The following is a 21,756-nucleotide window of genomic DNA, read 5'->3' as shown; positions in this document are numbered from 1 at the left end:
TTGCTCATTTTATTGTTTTATTGTTCTATTATTAGATATTAGCTGTGCAATAAGGTTATTGAGGTGACCCTGCTCTGGCAGGGGGGTTGGACTAGATGATCTCCAGAGGTCCCTTCCAACCCTGACTATTCTGTGATTCTGTGATTCTGTTAGGATTCTTATTTTCTCACCACTATACAACCCAAATTTTGTTTCTTCAAGCATAATTCAGAAACAGAATTCAGCAATTATTGCACAACTTATTTTCTGTACTTCACGAGTAGGCAGAACTGTCAGAGTGCATAAGCAATGGGGGTTAATAACTTTTAAGTTCATTAGCATTTATACTTTTTAGGAAATGTGTAATATTCCTGTGTTCTACCTACATTTTCAGTTTTTGTTGGAACTCTGAGCAGAGTACAGTATTTGTTTTGGGAAGGGAGAGAATTCTACTTGCTAATAGTCATATTCTCCTACAACATGTAATTTACATTACGCTTTTCTGCTTAGGAAGTGTAGAAAAAATATGGCCACAAATTTTCCAATAAAATATGTTGCTTTTGAAAAACTGGTTTTCTTTGAATTCAAGTTTTTCTTTTGGAACAATAGAAATAAAAATATAAAAAATAGCTAAACCAAGATTGATTTAAAAGATTCTCTGCCTTCCATCTCCCTTTCTCCTCAAAAAATTATTTTGCAGGACATATTTAGGATTTTCTGGCTTAGCTCAGGCTTAGAGCAATTATTATTTTTAAGTTTTCCAACTGTAGTTTACTACTTTGGTCTTGTAAAATGATTACCAAGGAATTGGACAATTTTTCAGTTTAATTTTTATTGTAATAGAATATAGAAAAAATGTAATTCTGCAGAGCATTAGAACATTTGATCAGAAAATATGTGAAATACGATTTATTATATAGTTTGTAGTCAAGTAAACTCTGTAATTAAATAATATTACTTTAAAGGTTTTATTTGAATCTGACTCCTTTTGGATTGCTTGGAACTGTGTAAAGGAATGCGATTTTATTAGTCTGTACCTTTCCTTACTACAAATATACCTCAGGCATTTTCTTGGGGTAAGTTTTTGGATAATCTCTAGGATCAGGTCTCTGGAGACAATTTTATGAGAGAGAATGTGAATAAGCTTGAATATTTTAGATATTAGTATTTGAAATCAGGAAGTTAAGCATGGATTTAAAGCCTAAATTGTTGCTGCCTGTAGTGACATTTTCTTATTAAAAGAATGAAGCCACTTAATAAGTCCCATTAACATCAATAGAAGTTACAAGATGCTTAGACGTTTAAATCGCATAACTGATTATTTTAATTTTACACAACTATTATCTGCATTATTGATATAGGTCGGGTAGCCAACAGTTGAATTTAGAAAGGAAGAGAAGGAAGTGATCCTATCCAATTTTTCCTTTTGTTCGAGAGTCTTTGCATACATTTTCCATGCCGAGAAAATTCTGAGAACCTGTCTAGCTCCTTCTGTAAATCATTGACTGAGTTATATGCAAAACTTGCGTAGATGAGTCATAAATTTGCTAATTTAGTGATGACTGGCTTTTGAAGAGAGTTCCTCCCTTATCTTAAAACTTCTAACCAGCTTTATGGATATAGCTGCCTTTAATATTTTCTTTTACTTGCTATTGAATTTTGATTTAACTAACTTCATAGTGGATTTTCAGAGAAAAAATGCTGAAGCTGCTGCACTTTTGCTATGCAAAAGTTGCCATTTTCTTTCAAAGGGTTTAAGAAGAAAAAATTTCAACAATCTAAAGCTCCATCAAAAGAAAATAAAAGCCTGAATTGATTAGTATTCAAGGCACAAAAATTTATTCTATATTAGAACTGTGTTTCCAAAAGGATGGTCCATTGTAATATGTTTCTCTTTCTCTTTTTAAAAAGAAATTTCATGTGTAAAGCGCATAAATACTATTGTAGACAGGGAAAAACTAGCTAAAGGATTGAAATGCATGAGGCAAGGTCACTTTAATATTTGACACAGTTTTACTCTGCAAGTATTTGTTTGGGATTGTAAATTTGATTCTTATTCCTTTTTTATTATTAGCTGTAATAAAGAGATTTTACATAAACTTTTATTGCATTTTCTTACATGGGGTAATCAAGACTTGTAATGTATTATGGTGTAAGCTTACTGGTGTTTAGTGTTATCTTTAATACCATTTCTCCATTATGTCAAGCACGCTTAAAACCCTGAATGCTTTGAATTTATTTTTTTAGGTTGATTAAGTAAATACTAAATCAGAATATAATTTGCATTTACAGGCACTTGCAGACCAATTTGAAGATGCAAATACATCAGTGTCTGAACGCATGAAGATTTTCTACTGTTGTCAGGTGCCTCCACATTGGGCCATACAGGTGTGACGCAATTCCATTGAAGCTTTAACTTAAAAGTCTGGTTCTTATTATTTATGATACTGCGTGACTCCAAAGTCAAGAGAGTGTGGTATGGTCTTGAGTTGAAACACTGTAGAAATAAAGACATAAGCTAACAACACACCAGTTTGTTCTGGAAAGAAATAGAGTTCTACAGTTTTTTGATTTCAGATGTCTTGTTCTGTCGTGCACAGAAGTAATTGCTTGTAGTGCAATTCTTTGCTTTTTCCTTCAGTAAAAAATGGACCAAAACTTTAAAGCTTCCAACATGTCTCTTGTAAAAATAATCTTGCCACTGTCTTCCAATTTATTACTGGTTTACTTATGCTACTATTACTTGCATCTTTCTCACCTTTTAGTGATCGCTCACTTTGGGTTGTTTTCAGGGAGCGGATCATGCTCAAAGCAGCCAAATTAGGAGTCAAAAGTACACTGAAGAAGTTGAGCTGAGAAAGATTTTATTTTCAAGACATGCCCCTTTTTACTATTGCCGACAGGATATTTTTTTTCCAAAACTACATTGTTAATCTTCAGAATAAACTCTTTCTAGAACAGAAATCTAAACATTAGTCTTATCTGATGATTTAACTAACTGATCTGATTAACAAACTTAAGAAAACCGTTTGCATTGCGTACCTCCAAAGGTGTTCATGTTGTTTACTTTTGATGGTGTTCTATTCCGTTTTGATTTCTAACTTCAGTGCATGTTGCTTTAGCCAATCATGTCTTCTCCCAGCATTCTCAAATTATTCCGCACAACCTTTCAACAGGCATTTGCAATAAAACTAGCAAATGTGGTTTTCATTTCCAGTTGTCAGAGTGGCACTTTTCAATCCAAGCCAATTTTCCAAGCCAAAGATAGAAATACTAAAATAGGGATTTATAATGGAAGATGGCTGCAGTCTTCTAGTCATAGTAATGAAGAGGCTTTGCCTCTATAGATTTTTACCAAATTTTATTCTGAGTAAATTTAATAAAATGTAAATAAAATTTAGTTCCAGACACTGGAAAATGTACTTTTTTTTTTCCTAAGCGATTAATATCAAACTAACAAATAATTACTTTGTTATGAATTTTCAGTTTATCATGTATTTATGTCAAGGAGCTGTATCCAGCTCTTAATTTTTTGACTACCAGTCTATTCCCATATGCTGACTCCTTGGATTTGTAACATGTACTGAACCCAAGCCTATAAAGAGAGATCCATGCCATCTACAGAGAACTTCAGGGAATCCATTCAGGATCACTAAAAACACTATAGAAGTTCACTGTATGGGATCTCATAGCATAATTAGGTGTCCTTATACAGAAAGCCCCCATTTGTTTTTGCAAACCAAATTGTGTATCTGTCACGCACAGTAAATAAGCTATCCATTCTTCAGAGATGAAAACCTATATGCGATTTTAATCTCTTAAAAAATAAACAAAAGACCAAAGTCAACTTTTCAAAGTCATGAAAACGTACCTTGTTTATTTTTCAATTGAAAAGATTACTCATTTATTTTTATAAGTACACTGAAATAATAGCTGGATTTGAAATAACAAAGAGGCTGATTTATCTGTGATGAAAACTCAACTAGGGAGTTGAACCTGAACTCAAACCCAATATTGATTTGACTAAAAATTAACACCCTTTGGCAGTGGCTGCTTGGCCAGTCGCAGAGATTTCTCATGAGTACCTAACAAAATTGTATCAGAGCCTTTCTCTGCACCTGTGTTTGCACATATACAAATTACTGTCGCAAAGCATTGTTAGAAGAGGATTTAATACCCTCCTTCAGGCTCTGTTTCCCACTCTTAGCATTCCCAACATCCTGCTGCAGCTGCTCTCCAGCTGTAAGGGCCACGTGCCTCTTTTAAGGGGTGGAAGTTCAGCTCTGTCAATTCATCTTTGCCATGTCTGTTTCCATTTTTGCATTATTTTAGAAACTATTTCAAAGTAATTAAGCTACTGACATGAACAAAAGTCAAATAAAAACAATTATGATTCTATTGATGGGGTTTTTTTGAGGTATATACATTGTTTGAGGCTCCAGCTTGAAGTTTCAAGAGAATAATTCTGTATTCTCTGTCTGCTTCTTGTTGATGTCAGAAATGCCTCTAACATCTTTTAAAAATGTAAATAGTATTTACTTACCTATTTTCAGTTACCTGGAATTTCTTATCTTTCCAGCGTCAGCTTGCAAGCTTACTCTTTGAGCTGGGATGCACCAGCTCTGCCTTACAGATATTTGAGGAGCTGGAAATGTGGGAAGATGCAGTGATCTGCTATGAAAGAGCAGGACAGCATGGAAAGGTAAGAAAGATATGTTTTACAACTGAGATTCTGTCTTGAAATAGGATCTGAAGTATGAAAGACTGTCTGGCCTGAGCTGTCAATTCACTAGTGACACTCACTTCTACAAGGTTATCATAAGGAAAGTCTGTTTAGGAAAAATGGACACATGATATATGAGTCTGTCATAACCTGTGAATGCTAAAAAAAAAAAAAAAAATATTTGCGGTAATGACCACATGAAATAGAAGTTGGTAAATGAGAAATAACTTGGGAAGCAAAAAGATTGTGGTAGTGATTCTTGAAAATATTAAAGAAAAATTAACAACTATGGATGCACAGCAAGGTGTAATGTGGGCGTTTCAAGAAGGTTGTAGCAATCATTCATAGTGGGGTCTTGGGAGTTTTGTCTGGAGCGGATATTAGTTTTCTTTCCCGAAACACTTTAAGTAGAACAACATCGGTGCTTGATGTATTTAATTACATAATGTTAACATATTCAAATTACAGAATCAAACATTTGAAACAAGAAGTGGCATAAGATTAAAAGGCTTCATTTTGTTAAGTCTATGTTGATGTTTTCCTGAACTTGTCCATGATTTCTTTAACCCTGCTGCAGCTACATATGACCAGCTCCGGAGAAAGACAATTTAAAGCCATCACCTAACTCTATGTATCAGTGACAGAATTGTTTAAAAATGCTGGTAGCAAGCTGTAGCAGCCCTCCTAGGTTTGATTATTTTGCTGTTACTATTAAAGCAATGGTAGGAAAATTTTAGAAAATGATACCTGAAAGCAACGCCTGCTTGTATGTAACTTTAGCTGTGTTCTCTTTCTGGTGCAAGCTCTCACACATAAAAACTATAACAGGAACTTATGCTGTCAAGCATTGTTTTCAGAATTTATATAGTTTTCAGAAATATTCAGTCTCAGATAAAAATGTTTTTTCTTTTCTTCCCTTCCCTGTTCTCTCCCTCTGTTTGGTATGTGGTAGCATTAAATATATGAATGTATGTGTGCCTTTATGAAGACAAAATCACAAAGACTGTGCTTCAACTAAGTTAAGCTTACTGTTATAACTTCAATTAATAGAAAAAAATGCAGAATTTCTTATACTTACATATTTTTTCTAATTATTGTGCACCGGCGACTAGATTTTGGGAATTATAAACAGACAGATATGTTTTGCCGGCAAATTCTGTGTCACATTATGCATGCCTTGGGGATAGTATGCAAATATCCCAATCTTTTCAGTACAGTGAAGAAGTAGAGGTCAATATTTTCCATTTCCTGGAAATGCATTCTGTCCTACTTACATTCACAAACTGCCCTTAGGGAGTTATGAAAATGGCACTCGGAGAATAGGACAGGATATCTGACACAGGAAACTGCTTAGAAATGCTTTCAGAATGAGGGTTTGTGCTGTGCTTTGAAAACCAGAAAATACTATGTAAGTGCTAAGTAACAGTAGTGTTGGGCAAAAAAGCTAGCTTCAGATCAAAAAAGCCAGAAAATTAGAAACATTTAGCTGTACACCAAGGGGAGTGACTATTTGTACTTCTTATCAGAAAGCTTTCAGAGCATGAATTGTTTGTATTTATCAAAAATCTTTTTATGTTTTTACACATGGTAGTTAATCTCTTAGAAATGCACGAGAATCTACTAGAGGAATATGTTGTTCAGTGGCTATTCACGTCATTAAAAAATCTTGGCATATATGTGCCCCAAGGAACAAACTCTGTTTAATAAAATTCTGCATGTTTTTCACTAACAAATGCTTTTATATAGAAAACCTGAATTTAAATACTGAAAAATCCAATAAAACAGCCAGATATCAGCAATATCAATGCGTTTGATGAGTACTTATGCAAAGTTGTATGTTGTGTCCTCCTACTTTTGAACCATGCACTGACAAAGCAACAGTGCATGTAAATAAGGCTATGTGAAGCTCCACATTATGTACTTGACAAATACATAATTCACTCAGTTATAATAGGGCCATGTAGCAGTACAAATTTTGCAGAGTAAGATGTCGCTAACATTTAGCAAACTTTCTGTGGATCTTTTATTGTTACTAGATATGGCTCTATATTCACTTGTTTCATAATCTGAACAAAATTAGTAGAAACTGATGTCATAACATGAGTCAACAGAAGAGTAGCAGAGTGCCAAGCGGTGAACAAAACATGGCACAGAACACAAAAAAAGTATTATAAAATCTGAATGCACAGTATGTTGACAGTTGCTGTGGCTTTCTCATCCCAGTCTTTTACTCGTATTCCTTTAACAGACTTGCTGCAAAAGCAGACACTAATTTTCATGTGTGTAGTGAGAACTAGTGTTGAAAAGTGTCCCTGTCCCTTCTTTTAACTGTGAGGAGGACCCAGACATCTCAAGAGTATTATTTACATCGGACAACTTTATTTGGTTAAGGTCTAAGAGGCCCTCTTCAGCCTCACCAGAAATAGATAATACACTAAAAATCTCCCTGCTAACGAAAAAAGAAAGGGTAAACCAGAGATGTGAATTTTCAGTTCTTCCAATTGACAGGCCTTTCTCATTTGCAGGAGCTCTAGACCATAGTAGCTGCTGACCTTTGGTAAATTCATGAGATCTACCCTTTAGCCTGGTATTCCGTTTTACAACCCTGTTTTCAGCCCTAATCCTGTGCCATCATTTCCTCAGACTAAACAGCATGGTACACAGTTTGGTTTTAGACCAACATACCCAGTAATCCACGTTCCACAGAGTTATTTTTCTTGTCGTAACATGACACAGATACCTCTAAAACATTTGAGCGAGGAAACACGATTATGGTAAGATCTCAGAAGCTCCTGTTTAAATTCAGAAAATGCTTCCCAGTTGCAAAGTCAAGTAGTACTATACTGATTAGTGCATGAGATCGTTCAAGAACCTGATTGATTTCCAGTACGTATCATAACAGACATAGAAGGCAGGTAAGCACTCCTATACGTAGCTACAAAATTGACAGAGAGGAGTAAATGGCTTGCCAAGGTCATACATAAAGTTACAGCGAAGATGAACTGAAAACTCAAGAGCTCTCCTTTTCTTTCACTACCTCTTCGCATGCTCATCTGTTCTACTTCTTCATGCTGCTTCTCTCGTAGCCTAGCGAATAATGCGCAAGCAGAAAAGGTGAGAGCATTTTAGGATATACTTTGAACTAGCGAGGGAATTAATTGTCAAATAGTAGAACTGGTAGATCTGTTAAGAGTGAGGCTATCAGGGCCTTTTAGGAAAGAAATAAAATAAAAGCATGGGAACATGTAGATGGGGCAGCAAGGGGAGGTTTAGGGTTGGGAAGTCAAATGCAGGATGAATCCTGAACTTGTTTCCCAGAAGTCTCTGTAGTGACTAATAAAAAGGCACCGCCTTTTATTTAAAACAGCCCCTTCTTTAGTGATTGCGGATTTTTGTGAAGCTTTGCCTGTTTAAGTCCCATGCCAACTGTTGTAGTCCAGAAAGCAAGATACCAGCCTAAATTTTTCACACGTTTAGATCAACTGACTTCTGAACTGAGTATTGAATGCCATCAATTCTGGCACAGACCATTCTGTGAAAAGCAGTGTTGTTATAATTAAATCTGTTTCAGTCAGCAAGGATTATACAGCTGCAATTTTTTCTTTTTAGGTAACTTTTAACTGATAAGTTTCTTATCAAAGCTTATTTAATTTAGATAAATTTTTTAGTTATAAAGCATGCGAGTTAATCATTAATATCCATTTAATGGGTAAGAATAAACCTCTAGTGGTTATATTTCTTTTATATACATTGTCTGAGCTGTGTGGAAAATGTTTCTTGTTAATATTTTTTGTTAAGAGAAAATTTGCTTTTTGCAGAAGCATGGTTCTTATCAAAGAATAAATGTGCATTTTTGAAGATAGTTCACTACAAACTTAGGAGACAGGATTATTTTCTTCACAAAAACCTAGGCAAAATGAGAAATCTGGTTTTGTACAAGACAAATGACAAATGTTTTGAGAATACAATATATTTTTTTGTTTGTTTGTAGTTATGACCCCCTTTGTATAAGCCTTTAAAGATTTAAGTAAGAAAAACATTTGTAACATGCCAGAGAGGTGATCAGATAGCTAATCAGATTAAGAAAAAGTCAGACTTATGCTTATTTAATTCTCTGATTTATCTGTGTGCTGAAATATTTATATTGGCAATGAATTCTTGTAAGCTTAGACCAGAACTTGATGTTTTTATGCTCTTAAATGTGAGATGCAATTGGTGAATGGTTGGCTTTCTAGTCTAGTGTATGATTAGTACTAGGCACTGCCACAGAAAAGCAATCTGAAATTGGAAGTGCCCTGCAGAGGAAGAGGTAAAGCAGCAGCATGCAGTGCACTTTTCATCTCATAGCTGCTGTTCGCACAGAAACACTTCAGTATTTTTTCTTTATCTGAAGGGGAAGAAAAACCAAACACTTTACCTTTTGGTGCCTAATGCAATTACTGCAATAATAAAGCACCCAGTTCTCTGTGCTCTAGAAAAAAATCATCTTAAAGTTCTATTATTAAAATGGGTTCCTTTAATCTTGTCTTAGCAACTAATGGAGGCAGGGAAGGGGAAGTAAACTGCCCTTCAACCAAACCCTCTGCAAGTGTGATATCCTTGTTAGGTGAGGTTTTCTAGTGCTTTCACCAGGTAAATTCTAAACTTTAAGTAATAGTTTCTTCACATATATGCACTTCAAATATTTGTAGACTTTTACTGCTACTTTATTTAATAAAAATGATAGTAAGAATGAAGTGTTAAAATTACTATACATTAAATATTTCAAAACAAAGCAAAACGAAGTCATTTTTCTAAAGGTGATTTTCAGACAGGATCATTGAATTTTACTGTTTGGAGGAAGAGTAGTAAGTGACTTTGATTCTCTAGAGATCATCGGAAGGGCAAAAAAAGTAGTTCTTGTAGAAACAAGAGAAGCAGTAATAATTTAAATGCAGAGATGAAATCAGCTTTCCTTTTAGATAAACTAGCTATGATAGAAGAATGACTACTGTTACAATGTCAAACTTTAGTTCTGTGGCAGGCTGCATTGAATCATTCTTGGTTCAGATGCTTCAAATAGATCTTTTCTAATAGAAAAATTATACCAAGCTGAATTACGTATGTTACATTTTTGCAGCAGGGGGCTGAGGTAAGATCTGTTGGTCTGAACAACAGATCATCTGTCCAGTGTATTTATCTTTTCAAAAAGGCACAGAAAACACACTATCTCTTGTTTAAAAGAGAAACAAGAATTGTATTGTCAGAGCAAGATAGTGACCCTGAGATAAAGAGCTTTTGCAAGTTGGTTACAGCCCATAATACACGTCTGGGAGACCCAGCTTGTGGGTTGTCTTTTCCATAATGTATATATTCTGAATATATTTTATCTCTAACATTTGGATAAATTTAACTTCTGTATCTTATGTAAAAGAATAGCATTTCCAAAACCAATGGTATGAAAGTGGATGCGTCTTCAGACATAATAGAATGGAAATAACTATTTTCAGAAACGAGCAATTAGAGAAAAAGGAATGACAGTCATTGCAAGAGTACTTATTAGGATTTATAAAAAACATAGATGATAAACTATTAGGATTGCACATATCTTAATGGTGCTGATACTGCATTGCTATGAGGTAGGTGTAGGTTTGGTGTCCAGGACTGATATTTGCTCTTGGGATGGAATACACACCTAAGATATAAAATGAGGAGCAAGCTGCTGCTTCTTTTAATGGGTACATTTTCCTTGGTGCATTAAACCAAAAGCATCCATATTATGTTGATGTTCAAGTGTGTTTTTTTAAAAACAATTTGGAACCAGGTTCTTTCTAGACTTCATCATTGATGCTGTGTTGGATCAAGATACTGTTTCCTCACTACCCCTACTTCTTAGTCTTCAACTATGATTGCAAGGTGCTAAAGGGTTATTTGTTCAGGTGGGCGATTAACTGAAAATAAATTGCCCAGTATGTATTGATTTCTCTTTGTTCTTTAACAGGCGGAAGAAATACTCAGGCGGGAGCTAGAGAAAAAGGAAACACCAGGATTATATTGTTTACTTGGTGATGTTCTTAAAGACCATCAGTACTATGACAAGGCCTGGGAGATCTCCAGGCACCGCAGTGCCCGTGCCCAGCGCTCGAAAGGCCTCCTCCATCTCCGCAACCGGGAATTCAGGGAATGTGTGGAGTGCTTTGAACGTTCAGTGCAGATCAACCCAATGCAGGTTGGTTTTATGGCTTGGTTTTAGTTGGTGTATTCGGTTTTGAATGATGACACACTTTTTTAGAAGGCAATTCTGTGCATAATTGTCAAAATAACAGCTTCTTACTATTCTTAGCAACTTTTTCACCATGTATTTGGAAGCCTGGCTAAAAATGGTAGCACGATGAAATTAAGACGTGCTTTTTCTTTCAGGTCCTTGCATGCAGTTAACTCTTTGCCTGTGCAGCTCTTTTACTTCAAAGAGATCAAGCCAATGAAATTTAATAATTATCATCAAATAAATCATGAACAGGTGTCAAGCAAAATACTTATAAGAAGAATGCTGTACAGATTTTAATGAAATTATTCTGTTGCCTTGTCTGTTGGCTTTAAGTTACAAACTCTGATCTCTGTATTTCACAAAAGACTTTTCAAGCGTTCTAGTCTGTCCTCCTCTGTAGTCCCTGAGAAGCAGTGTTACACTTGTGATAACAGTAGCTTTTATTACAGTGATGCATCAAAACTGAAACCACAGTCAAAAGAGTTCTCTTGGTAAAGCTGGGTATTTTGACAGATCCTTTGCAAGCTGTTCTGCAGACAATTTTTGTAATCTTGTTTCAGTTTATCAGCCACTATATCCCATTCCAGTAAGGTCCACCCTGTGAAAGGCCTTGAGAATTTAAAACAGCTTTTTGGTTGTTTACGTATATAAATTGTGTTCTTCATAGCCATTTCCAGGTCCATGTGAAAGCAGGATATACCTTCTTGCCCTCCAAAGATGACTGCTGTTCTGAGTTCCACATAACTAGCTGGACTTCTGCAGTAGAAAAATTTGAAAGGCCTCCAGCCTTTCAAATCTTATATCCTGAACCTTTTTTGTATTTCAATGGCATAATTTATTCCAGTGAATCAGAGACCTGTTCTTATTCAAGTGAACTCCAGATAACTTATAAACACCTTTAGAATGGAAAGCAAAATGAACAAAAATGCTTCCCTTGTCTTTCAGTTCTCTCACTGACTCAGGAAATGCCAACAAAATACATATTACTCAGATAGGAACCTTGTTGAAATCAAGAGGACTTCTGGATAATAGAAGGCTGCAGAAAATGGCCTACAGGCCTCAAAGCTGAGAAGTATTCTGCTGAGATGCTTTTTTCTTTTGTGTCCTATCCAAAGGAAGCTTAAAATGAAAGGCAATCCAAGAAAAATAGGCCAGTCCATATAGGAAAGCGAACATTTCCTCCTGTTGTTGCTCAGGAAGCTCTATTTAAGATTCACACAGATAGTTTCAAGCAAATAGATTGAGCAAATGGATAGTGTGGATTGGCATAGCACTGGCTTCTAAAGTCTATCTGTATTCTGTCGCTACAGAAAGGAATTGTTTCCCATTCCAGGATGTCTTGTGGACAAAGAGCAGAGTAGGGTGATTCTAGATACAAGGACTTTAATACAAGGAAAATATTCATTAACACATTGTTCCCAGAATTGTGAAGAATTTATCAGGTAAACAAGGACTCCCTATTACAAAGACATTCATATTTTTTGGTGGTTATCAGAAACCTTTCTGGCTGAAGGGATTTTTAGACTGCAGCAAGTGATTCCCCAAAATATCTAATGGATAAGACCATTCTCTGTCAACCCTCCTTTAATCTTGTGTACTCTTTGGCCAACTGGTCAAATTTGATTGGTGACTCTGAGGGTAGGTCTTCGCAGTATGAGACAACCACCATATTAGACTTTGGAGAATCCACAAAGGAATGAAAGTCTTCCAGTTACAATAATCTGAAACTCGTCTTCATTAGCACTGCTGCTCACAGAATTGTTCTAGTACATGCTTAGTGGGTGACAGACGCATTTCTCTTGCACTATCACTGTGAACATCTTGCAAGGGTAGACTGAGACAATTCCAGCGATCAAAGAGCTCATGCAGTCACTTCTCCAGTGGTGGAAGTCAGTGTAACAAAACTTATGGTTTGTTAAATTACATATTTGTTAGTTCTTGTACTGAAGGATATGGTTCTCTACATCCAGTCACTCCACATTTGAATTTTCCAGAAACAGAGTGTTTGTAGCACCTTTTTTGTGCCCACACCATTCTTCACCATGTCACAGTCCACAAGAAAAGAATAGTCCTCTTTTGTGCTGGACTATTTGGCTCATAACTTCTCAGGCTAATTTTCTTGGGCGTGAAGCAAGACAAGTGATCTCTGTCCATTTGGGAAAACAGTCACACTTTAGAAGTCAGCTTGCCATCAACTACATCTGGAATTTAAAGTTTTGGACAATGAAATGAGAGCCTTATTCTTAACAATTCTCATTCATCTTACAGTAGTAAAAGTAACTTAAGAGTTGAGCTGGAGTCTCTCATTGGAAATTATGATAAAAATCTCTATACTTACTTAAAACTATAGTATGTTCTGTTAGTGTGTTGTGTTCAAAAGAGACTGAATTATAAGGCAGAAAAATAATTCCAAAAGTGAGTAATTAAAAAGGTACTCAGCTAGGATTTCGCTCAACTAGAGCTCTTAAAATGTTGTTGTAATTACTAACTTCAAAGACTAATTTTACTCTGCAGGGTATAGGTTGTTTCTAAACTAACACTGCTGTGCTCCTAAGAGTATTGTACTGAAGAGTTTACTAGATTCTGGGGAAAAAAAAAATTAAAAAATAAAAAAATTCTTCAGATATATTGTTTGGGGTTTTTTTCAGCTATACTATAATTAGGTTATTTTAGAACCATATTCTCACTGAGGGAATTGTTTAGACTTTCTTAAAGCATTTCGTAATCATTTAGACTTATTAAAGACTTGCCTGGAAATTCCTGATGGCAAGTTTTAACAGAGAGTCCAAGCCTAAATTATCTTCCTTTGCTGGTCACTGTCTTCAGTTTTGGAAAGGATGAAAAATTACAGCTCATTTTCATGTGTTTTTCCAATCAGTAGCGACATTTGAACCTCTAGGCAACAGAGGTTTTTGTATTTCCAAAAAAGAACTTTAACCTAGTTCCACAATCCTTGACAAAAGTCTTTTTTGAACTTTGGACAAAGTTTTCCTTATGCTACCTTTCAGTCAGTCACTTTCCTCAGAGCAATCATTACATCAGCCAGTGGCATCAGCAGATTTCATGCCCTCCCCAATAAAAAGCAAATTCTTACCATTCTTTCCACACAAAATAGCTTAAGTCCATTCTTAAACTGCATCCTAAATAAATTATTAAAGTCATGGCCTTCTTATATTGTGGAAGAAATTCATGCTTCCTTTCCAGATATCTAACAGATGATAAAATAGCATTTCATTGCTATAGTAAATCAAAGGCAATGAACCTTGGGTTTTTGTTTGTTTGGCTTTGGGTTTATTTTTTTTTTACACAGCTACCACGTTTTTCCATTTAACTTATCAGACTTGTTCTTTTGTAGCTTTCTCATTTCTCTAGCACATCAGCTTTTAAAGTATGTCCTCTTATTCTTAATAATCTTCTTTATTTTGTTTTTAACTGTTGTTATGATTGCCTAGTCTTTTTAGAGCCTTTTTGAAAGGCAATATGCAGTTTCTCCAAGCCTTGAAATGTCTTGTCTTTAAATGTTTGAATTCTTCTGCAGACCTTTACTCTTTTAGCTGCCCCTTTTAATTTTTAACATAGTTTTTCCATTTTAAGTAGCTCTTAAATTTAACATAGAATCATAGAATCGTGGAATGGTTAGGGATGGAAGGGACCTTAAAGATCATCTAGTTCCAATCCCCCTGCCATGGGCAGGGACACCTTCCACTAGACCAGGTTGCTCAAGGCCACATCCAACCTGGCCTTGAATACTTCCAGAGATGGGGCATCCACTTCTTCTCTGGGCAACCTGTTCCAGTGTCTCACCACTCTGAGTAAACAATTTCTTCCTAATATTTAATCTAAATCTACCCTCTTTCACTTTAAAACCATTACCCCTCATCATATCACTACAGTCCCTGAAAGAGTCCCTTCACATTCTCTGTAATAAATTAGTTGCCCTTTTTCTTGGAGGACTAGTGTCTCTAGGTACATTACAAAGTGTCTTTTGTATGGTAATGTTTTGAACCTGATCATTCATACTGGTCAGGATCAAGGCAAGTACATTCTTCCATCTGCATGACCTATTCAATTTTCTGTATACTTTTTGCGTCTGTATAATAGCATCTCAGCTTCTTGACTTAATTCCCACCCCAGAGACTTTTCATCTCGCTCTTCTTGTCTGCTAAAGAATCCCTTTTGAACACCTTTCCCAACTTTCTCCATCATGTCCAGTTCTCACATTTTTTCTGTTCAATTGAAACCTTGATACATAGTTACTACTAGGCAAAATATCTTGTTTCAAATTATGAAGAAAATTATTTACCATTCTTTGCTGTCACTGTATGATTTTTACTAGGTACCTGCTCATATAGCTCTTCTCCACAGATAAGTTCCATCTCTAAACATTGCATTATAAACTAGAGAACACTGATATCCTGACGAGTAGAACATGCTATAGTTTTGAAGTGTTCACGTTCAGTCATTAGAAGTGTTTCTTGTAAAATGTGATTTCCTTGAAATACATTTCCTAGTTTGTGCCATTTGACCTAATTGTAATACTAGAAATTGAACGTGGATTTTTCATAAGTTAAAGCAAAATATGCAAAACTCTAAATGGCTGTCACTTCTCCAAATGAAGATGCATTGTTAAAGAGCACTTCAGACATGGTTAAGTGGTCTTTATGTAGTCAACACCTTTGTTTATCCATATTTATTAAAGCTTTGAACCTAAAGTTTTCCTATATTCTGCATACAGGTTATTGTTTATTGCAATGCGATACTATTATGATAGCTGAATATCAGGTAAAATCAACAAGAGTAGTGTGTGTTTGATCATCCAGGCAAAATTATTTTTGTGCAGAGATATGTATGTAGTTTAAGTTTTAAGTAGTTTTAAGATATGTAATCATCCATTTTTTTCTCTCCAGCTAGGTGTATGGTTTTCCTTGGGCTGCGCATATATTGCTTTAGAAGGCTACGAAGGTGCTGCCAAAGCATTTCAGCGCTGTGTGACATTGGAACCAGATGTACGTACTTCTCAACAAGCGATTCAGATGGCTTATCTAAAAGCAACAAGGATGTTTTCATTATAAACAAGCAAAGCAATAATGAAAAACTTGTTTAAACCTTAGCCCTTTGAATAAATTAAACTTGTGCATGAAGGATATATTTTTGTCATGAGACGTCATAAAAATACTTGCCCAATAGTTAACTTTGTCCAAGTATGTGTGTGTGAATGTTAAAATATGTTTGAGCAGAAATTCCTTTATGCTTGCATACATTGATAAAACAGAGAAAAGGGAATACTAAAGAGAGAGAGAAAAAAATTAAAATACTTAGTCCTCCAAGTAATCAAATTTTCCTGAAAAAAAGGTCAAATAAGTGGTTGTATGACAGGTAACTATATAGTTCACAAGCACAGGAAGAATGGATCTTGTTAGCCAGTTTTTCAGGATGCATGGGGCAAGCATGTGTACAATACTGCAGTTTGAGTGTGACTGTGCATTGAGATCGCAGAGGTGTTAACTGGATTGCGGGAATGTACTGGCAATACTTTTGTCAAAAGGCCTGACTGCCAGCATGTTCCTCACTTAGAGGTAATGCCACTTTCTTCATAGAAACTATCAGTCATTCTTTTCTCTTGGGGAAAAGAATGAGGGAGCAATGAAAGGTGACAGCGTATTCTTTTTTCTTTATCAATAAAATTAAATAATTTACTTGAAAAAAAAAAAAAAACCCAAACCAAACACCAAAACATACATACAGACAACCCTGTATTGAACTGGAATTTTTACTTTGTATATTGATATTTTTTTGTTTCGGTACAGTAGATTTACTTCCAAGTAGATACTAAATTTTTCACTTATCTGTCTGGGGCCTGTACTTGATTATATTCATATGAACACGCCAGCTGACTGCTCTGTGGGTTAAGTGGTATTTCTTTTGTGAGTAAAGGATGCTGGGCTGGCTCTTAGTTATGGAGGTGAAACCTATTGTTGTACAATGCCCTGCAGAAATGTAATGATTGTTTTTATGAATTAAGCCTCAAAAAGGTTTCCCAACATGATTTAAATGCTCCTTAAGCCTGAGGATAGCCTTCAGTACCAGAGTACATTTCATTGCAGTACTCAGGTCCCCTTCTTCAAATTTATGCTAGTTGTCACTTTGCTGAATTCAGTGCTGTAGCTTCAAATTTACAGTAGCATAAGGCGATGGGCAAGAGTCGTCTCTGTACGTGGCTCTGCTGGTTTTACCAGAGGAAAGATTGTCTGAGCGCTTCGTAGTCCATTTCAGCTAAAACAGTTGATAAGCACTGTTGGAACTAACCCTGTTAGATTTGCCTGAGGTGCATTAGAGGGCATTCGGATAATTTTTTCCACTAACAGAGCAGTGCAGGTAAGTAGCTTCCAGCTAGAGAGAAGTGATGAGCTGCTGGGAGCACCGACATCTCCAGCCATTCCAGCTAGATCCAGAAGAGGATGCCTGTTTACAGTTTAAACTGAAGGCAAGAGCTGACTTAGCATATTCCAACCAGAAGGCAGTTAATTGATATTTATATACCTGATTGTTGCTGTAGTCAGTAATATTTATTTATGTATTTCTATTTTAATATAATATTTTCTATTTCCGTGTAATATTTTGACTGCCTTGTAAAAATATGTGTTAATATGCATGATTAGCAAAATCAGCTACTATTTCACAGTAGTTTTATTTACATATTTTTATGAAGTAAGCATAATATAAGTGAATATTTATTTTTGGTACTTCTCCTTTTATCATTACAGAATGCTGAGGCCTGGAACAATTTATCAACTGCTTATATCAGATTAAAACAGAAGTAAGTACTTCAAAAGGATTATAAGATACTGCTTCCAAAATAAATAATTGTGAATTCCTTTTTTTGACTTAATTTTTTATTCTTATAGTGTGGTTACCTCATATTTTGGAAGTCTTATCCCTTCAGTTCTCTGTCCCAGGTATCACTGATAACTTATTTCCTTTTGCGGGAAATAGTTTCATAAGCTTTATAAAAGTAGCAACCTCTTACCCTAAGCTTTTTCTTGTTAAAAGGATTTATGATGCAGTAAGTACAACCAGTGCAAAACATTCATACTAAAGGTGGAAACTAATTTGACTATGAAGTTAAAAAAGATAGGTCTGTTTCAAGCAAACTATATATTCAGACCTACGTCATTTCATACTACATTAATCTCAGTAGATTTGAAGGAAAAACAGGCAGTTTATTTTTTATATCATGAAAGCAGATAGAGATCTACACACATAATAGCTCGCTTGTTCTTTTCCCTCCAAATTAACCATTAGTATAACAAGCTTTGACCTAAATGGACTGCCTTTCTTGTTCTTTATTTCAACTCAGTGTAATAAAAGTTACCTGTAGAGACAGAATACCTGAAAGAACTTAATATTTAAGAAGAATGATCATATTATAATTTGTCCCCAAAGAATGTAACAAAAGAATATGATAAATTTTTAAAAACCTTACTCAAAATCTGATGTCAATTTATAGAGTTATGCAGTCAGGAGGCAAACTAAAAAAGAGAAGAATAGTAAATTTACATAAAAGAGTAAATTGGTAAACATATGAAACAAATGTGGGAAGTAATATCATAAAAAGAATTCAAGAGGTGGTTTGATATTCTAATGGGAGCAGGAGGGAAAAGAAAATGAAGGTTAGAATAACTACTCAAGACTAAAAAGTAATAGGAATCAAGAGCTTTTAAATTTTCGGTAGTTACTTTCATCTTTGGCAGTGCCTTGAGAATGCCCAATTTATTGCCTTAGACTGTGTGTGATAGATTGCTCCTTTTGCATAAAGTTCAAAAGGTTATGTCGTTGCTCAGTGTACTGGCTTAGGTTTGTTTCATAAAAGTATCTAATCAAAATAATTTTTCTGGCTGTTCATCTACTATAAGGCTGAGAAACGACTGAGTGATTATTTTCACTTTATTGGTTTAATTATTGTTAATCTACTTTTGTGATTTAACATGCTAAATACATACAAAACTTGTGACCTATTTGATATTGTATCAAAAGCAGTAAAGGGAGGCACGTTTCTGAGCTTTTTTTCCACAGGAATAATGTGGGAGAGGAATAATGTACAGGAAATCTTAAGTCAGTATTACATGCTGATAGCTGAGTGTGGCCTGTATTTGCTGTGGAATAGCAAATTCTTTGGTTATTTGTGTAGTCAGTTACAGATCAAGATGGTGTGTTTTGTTAGTTTAACCCACTCTCAAAACAGCGGATATCTGTAGTAGTACACTTCAGTGAAATTTATTTTGGGGGGCCAAGTGGTGGTGAAAGTGTAAATTTTTCAAGCCTTCTAGCAAAAAAAAAAAAAAAAAAGAAAAAAGTGGGGAGAAGATTAAAAAAGGGAAAACAAAAATGAGATATTTAAGTTAATTGTTTTCTTTTGCTCCCTCATCAAAATCAAGCTTTACTCCAACCAAGCTCTTAAATCAGTCATTTGGGTAAGGCTTAGCAGAGTCTCGTACAACAGACAAATATAAAATGTGTCTTTTTGAAAAGTGTATGCAAACAACTTGCTGACACCCAAATGAAAGGGGGTTTGTGGTTTTGGGGGGGTTTGTTTGTTTTTTAGGAGTCCACAAGTGTTATGTATTCTGAATCTCCTCCAGAAAAATTTAATTGTGAATAAAACAGACTCTAGTCTTTGGTTTACCAGAAAAAATTTCTCTGGGTGCCAGGAGGCCTTTGGAATCTAGACCTTGTATTTCTCAGAACAAACTGGGACTGGCGCTCTGTCCTTTGGGAGAAAGATTCTTGGTTTCCAAGACAGGATTGATGCACTAGTACTGCCTGCTGTTTCCTGTTTGAATATGAATTGGTTTAACTGGTACCCTGGTTAAGGATACTCCATCCTTATATGAATTGACTTTATTAGCATAGCAAGAACAATGATTTGAGGAATACGATTTCCATCCCATCCCTCTGATATCCTGTCTACGTTTCATAGTTCCATCTGATTGGCACCTTCCCTCCTGATAACTTACTAACCTTTTTGAGAAGATGGGGGAGATCATACGGGCTAATCCTGCAGATGTTGAAGACTAGTTCCAGAAACAGTTTCTCAAGGTGATTGGGGTATACCAGTCAGCAAGAGCATCTTCCAGCCTATCAGAGAGCTGTGGCAGATCCCAGCTTCCATTATAGCAAAATCCACAGAGGAAAGAGCAGGTCTCCATTCTTTTCTAATATAATCTATCAAAATTGGGGTTTGAAATCCCTTACTAGGAATATTAACAGTGGAGGAGACCCAACTGTTAATACGTTTACTTGGCAGCATCATGTGTATCAGGAGAGAGAGAAGAGGGGAGTGAACATGGGAAAATCCTGCTGGTGGACTATTCTGCCGTAGCTATGCCAAATGACCTGGTTTCCTTCAATAATTTTGCTCTATCGTCAGCTCTCTTCGTCTGTATTTGGTAACTCTTTTAATACTATGGGCTTAGATTGGCAGTTATTTACATTTTTCCCTGACCCAGCCATTCCAAACATTTAATGGCCTGATCCACTAGTTAGATACTCCCTTTTCCTGGCGGGGATGTTTACACTCTCCTGGACCCTCATTTAGAAACTCATCCAACAATTTCTTTGAGCTGTCTTTCTTTAGAGACAGCACTTTTAGCAACTTACTCAAGCAATAGAGCAAGTGAACTGCAAATTTTGATAAATGCAAGTTCTGATAGCAAGCCATCTTTATATGATCTTTATTAAGAAGAGATTTATTGTCATACCTCCCCAAAGAAGATTTTTACTAGCCTGGGGAAACTCTGTTTCAAGTTTTCATTTAGAGGTATTTATTCCTTTGTGGTTTTTCTACATATCATGACTGTCCAGCTGAGAGTAAGCTTCAGTCTCTTAAAGTCCTAAGAACCATATCATTCTGATTGTCTAGCAGAGCTTTTTTTAAAGTTTCAAATTTATTGAAACTTTTGGCAGTAACTTTAAAGCTTTAAACAGTAGGCACCCAGACCTTACCAACATATGCTTCAGACTGTATTAAGACTTCTTACTCCTTCTGCCTCCTCTCTGGCAGCATTGATTGCATGTTGTGCAGGAGGTCATACCTCTGCAAACTGTAGGTCAGCTGCTTTCAGCCCATATTCTTGATTTAGCCAAACTGTTTTATGTTCCTTACCAGAGAATGCCATTACTTCTCTCCTTGAGTAAGAGAATGGTAAAGGGATGCATGCAGTGGATCCACATGAAAGAATAAAGATGCTTCCTGACTTGACAGTGACTTTGTAGGAATTGTTCTGTCCACCTTTATTCCACAATACTTTCTCCTGCTGCTATGAGATGGTTCGCTGGGCAGCACCTTTGGTGAAGGACCCTAATAGTGTTTGGGGCCACTGTGACACATTGGTACTAAGCAATGTAGTGTCAGGGAACAGAGAGTGTAAGTAAAGCTTCCAGCTGGCATAAGAAAAAAATGGTTCAAAATGCTGGGCTTCTGTGCAATGGGTATGCACATTTACCACATGCAAATGTTTAAAATAAGTCACAAAAAGCTGTTATTGTTAAGTAACCTTCCTTTGGGTCAATATCATTCTGCATCTGCCATGAACTCAGTGATTTTTAATTTTTTAATGTGTTGCAACTGCAGCAAGAGTGAGATTGTTTTCTCATGATTCCAGTTAAAAATTCAGAAAAGAAAATATTGACATAGATGGCACAATTATAATGAATTTTTGTCAAAATGTAATTATGAGAGCTAACATAGAAATTACGTAGTTCAGACTTTACAAAGTGTACTGTGGAGTGAATTTATAGAAAATAATTG

General features: G+C 35.7%; 1 protein-coding gene across 1 annotated transcript in view; it reads left to right on the top strand.

Moving 5' to 3' along the window:
• TTC27 (tetratricopeptide repeat domain 27) overlaps window positions 1-21,756 on the top strand; it is a 126,908-nt gene that overhangs the window by 91,514 nt on the left and 13,638 nt on the right. Inside the window, exons 11-15 of the mRNA XM_082481738.1 lie at window positions 2,272-2,367; window positions 4,559-4,681; window positions 10,683-10,910; window positions 15,857-15,955; window positions 17,714-17,766. Coding sequence (XP_082337864.1) covers window positions 2,272-2,367; window positions 4,559-4,681; window positions 10,683-10,910; window positions 15,857-15,955; window positions 17,714-17,766 — 599 coding nt within the window. The remainder of the gene's footprint in view (window positions 1-2,271; window positions 2,368-4,558; window positions 4,682-10,682; window positions 10,911-15,856; window positions 15,956-17,713; window positions 17,767-21,756) is intronic.

The sequence above is a fragment of the Vanellus vanellus genome, assembly GCF_965231255.1.
Source record: "Vanellus vanellus genome assembly, chromosome: 3".
Classification (NCBI taxonomy): Eukaryota; Metazoa; Chordata; class Aves; order Charadriiformes; family Charadriidae; genus Vanellus; species Vanellus vanellus.
This window is presented reverse-complemented; position numbering and strand designations above follow the sequence as displayed.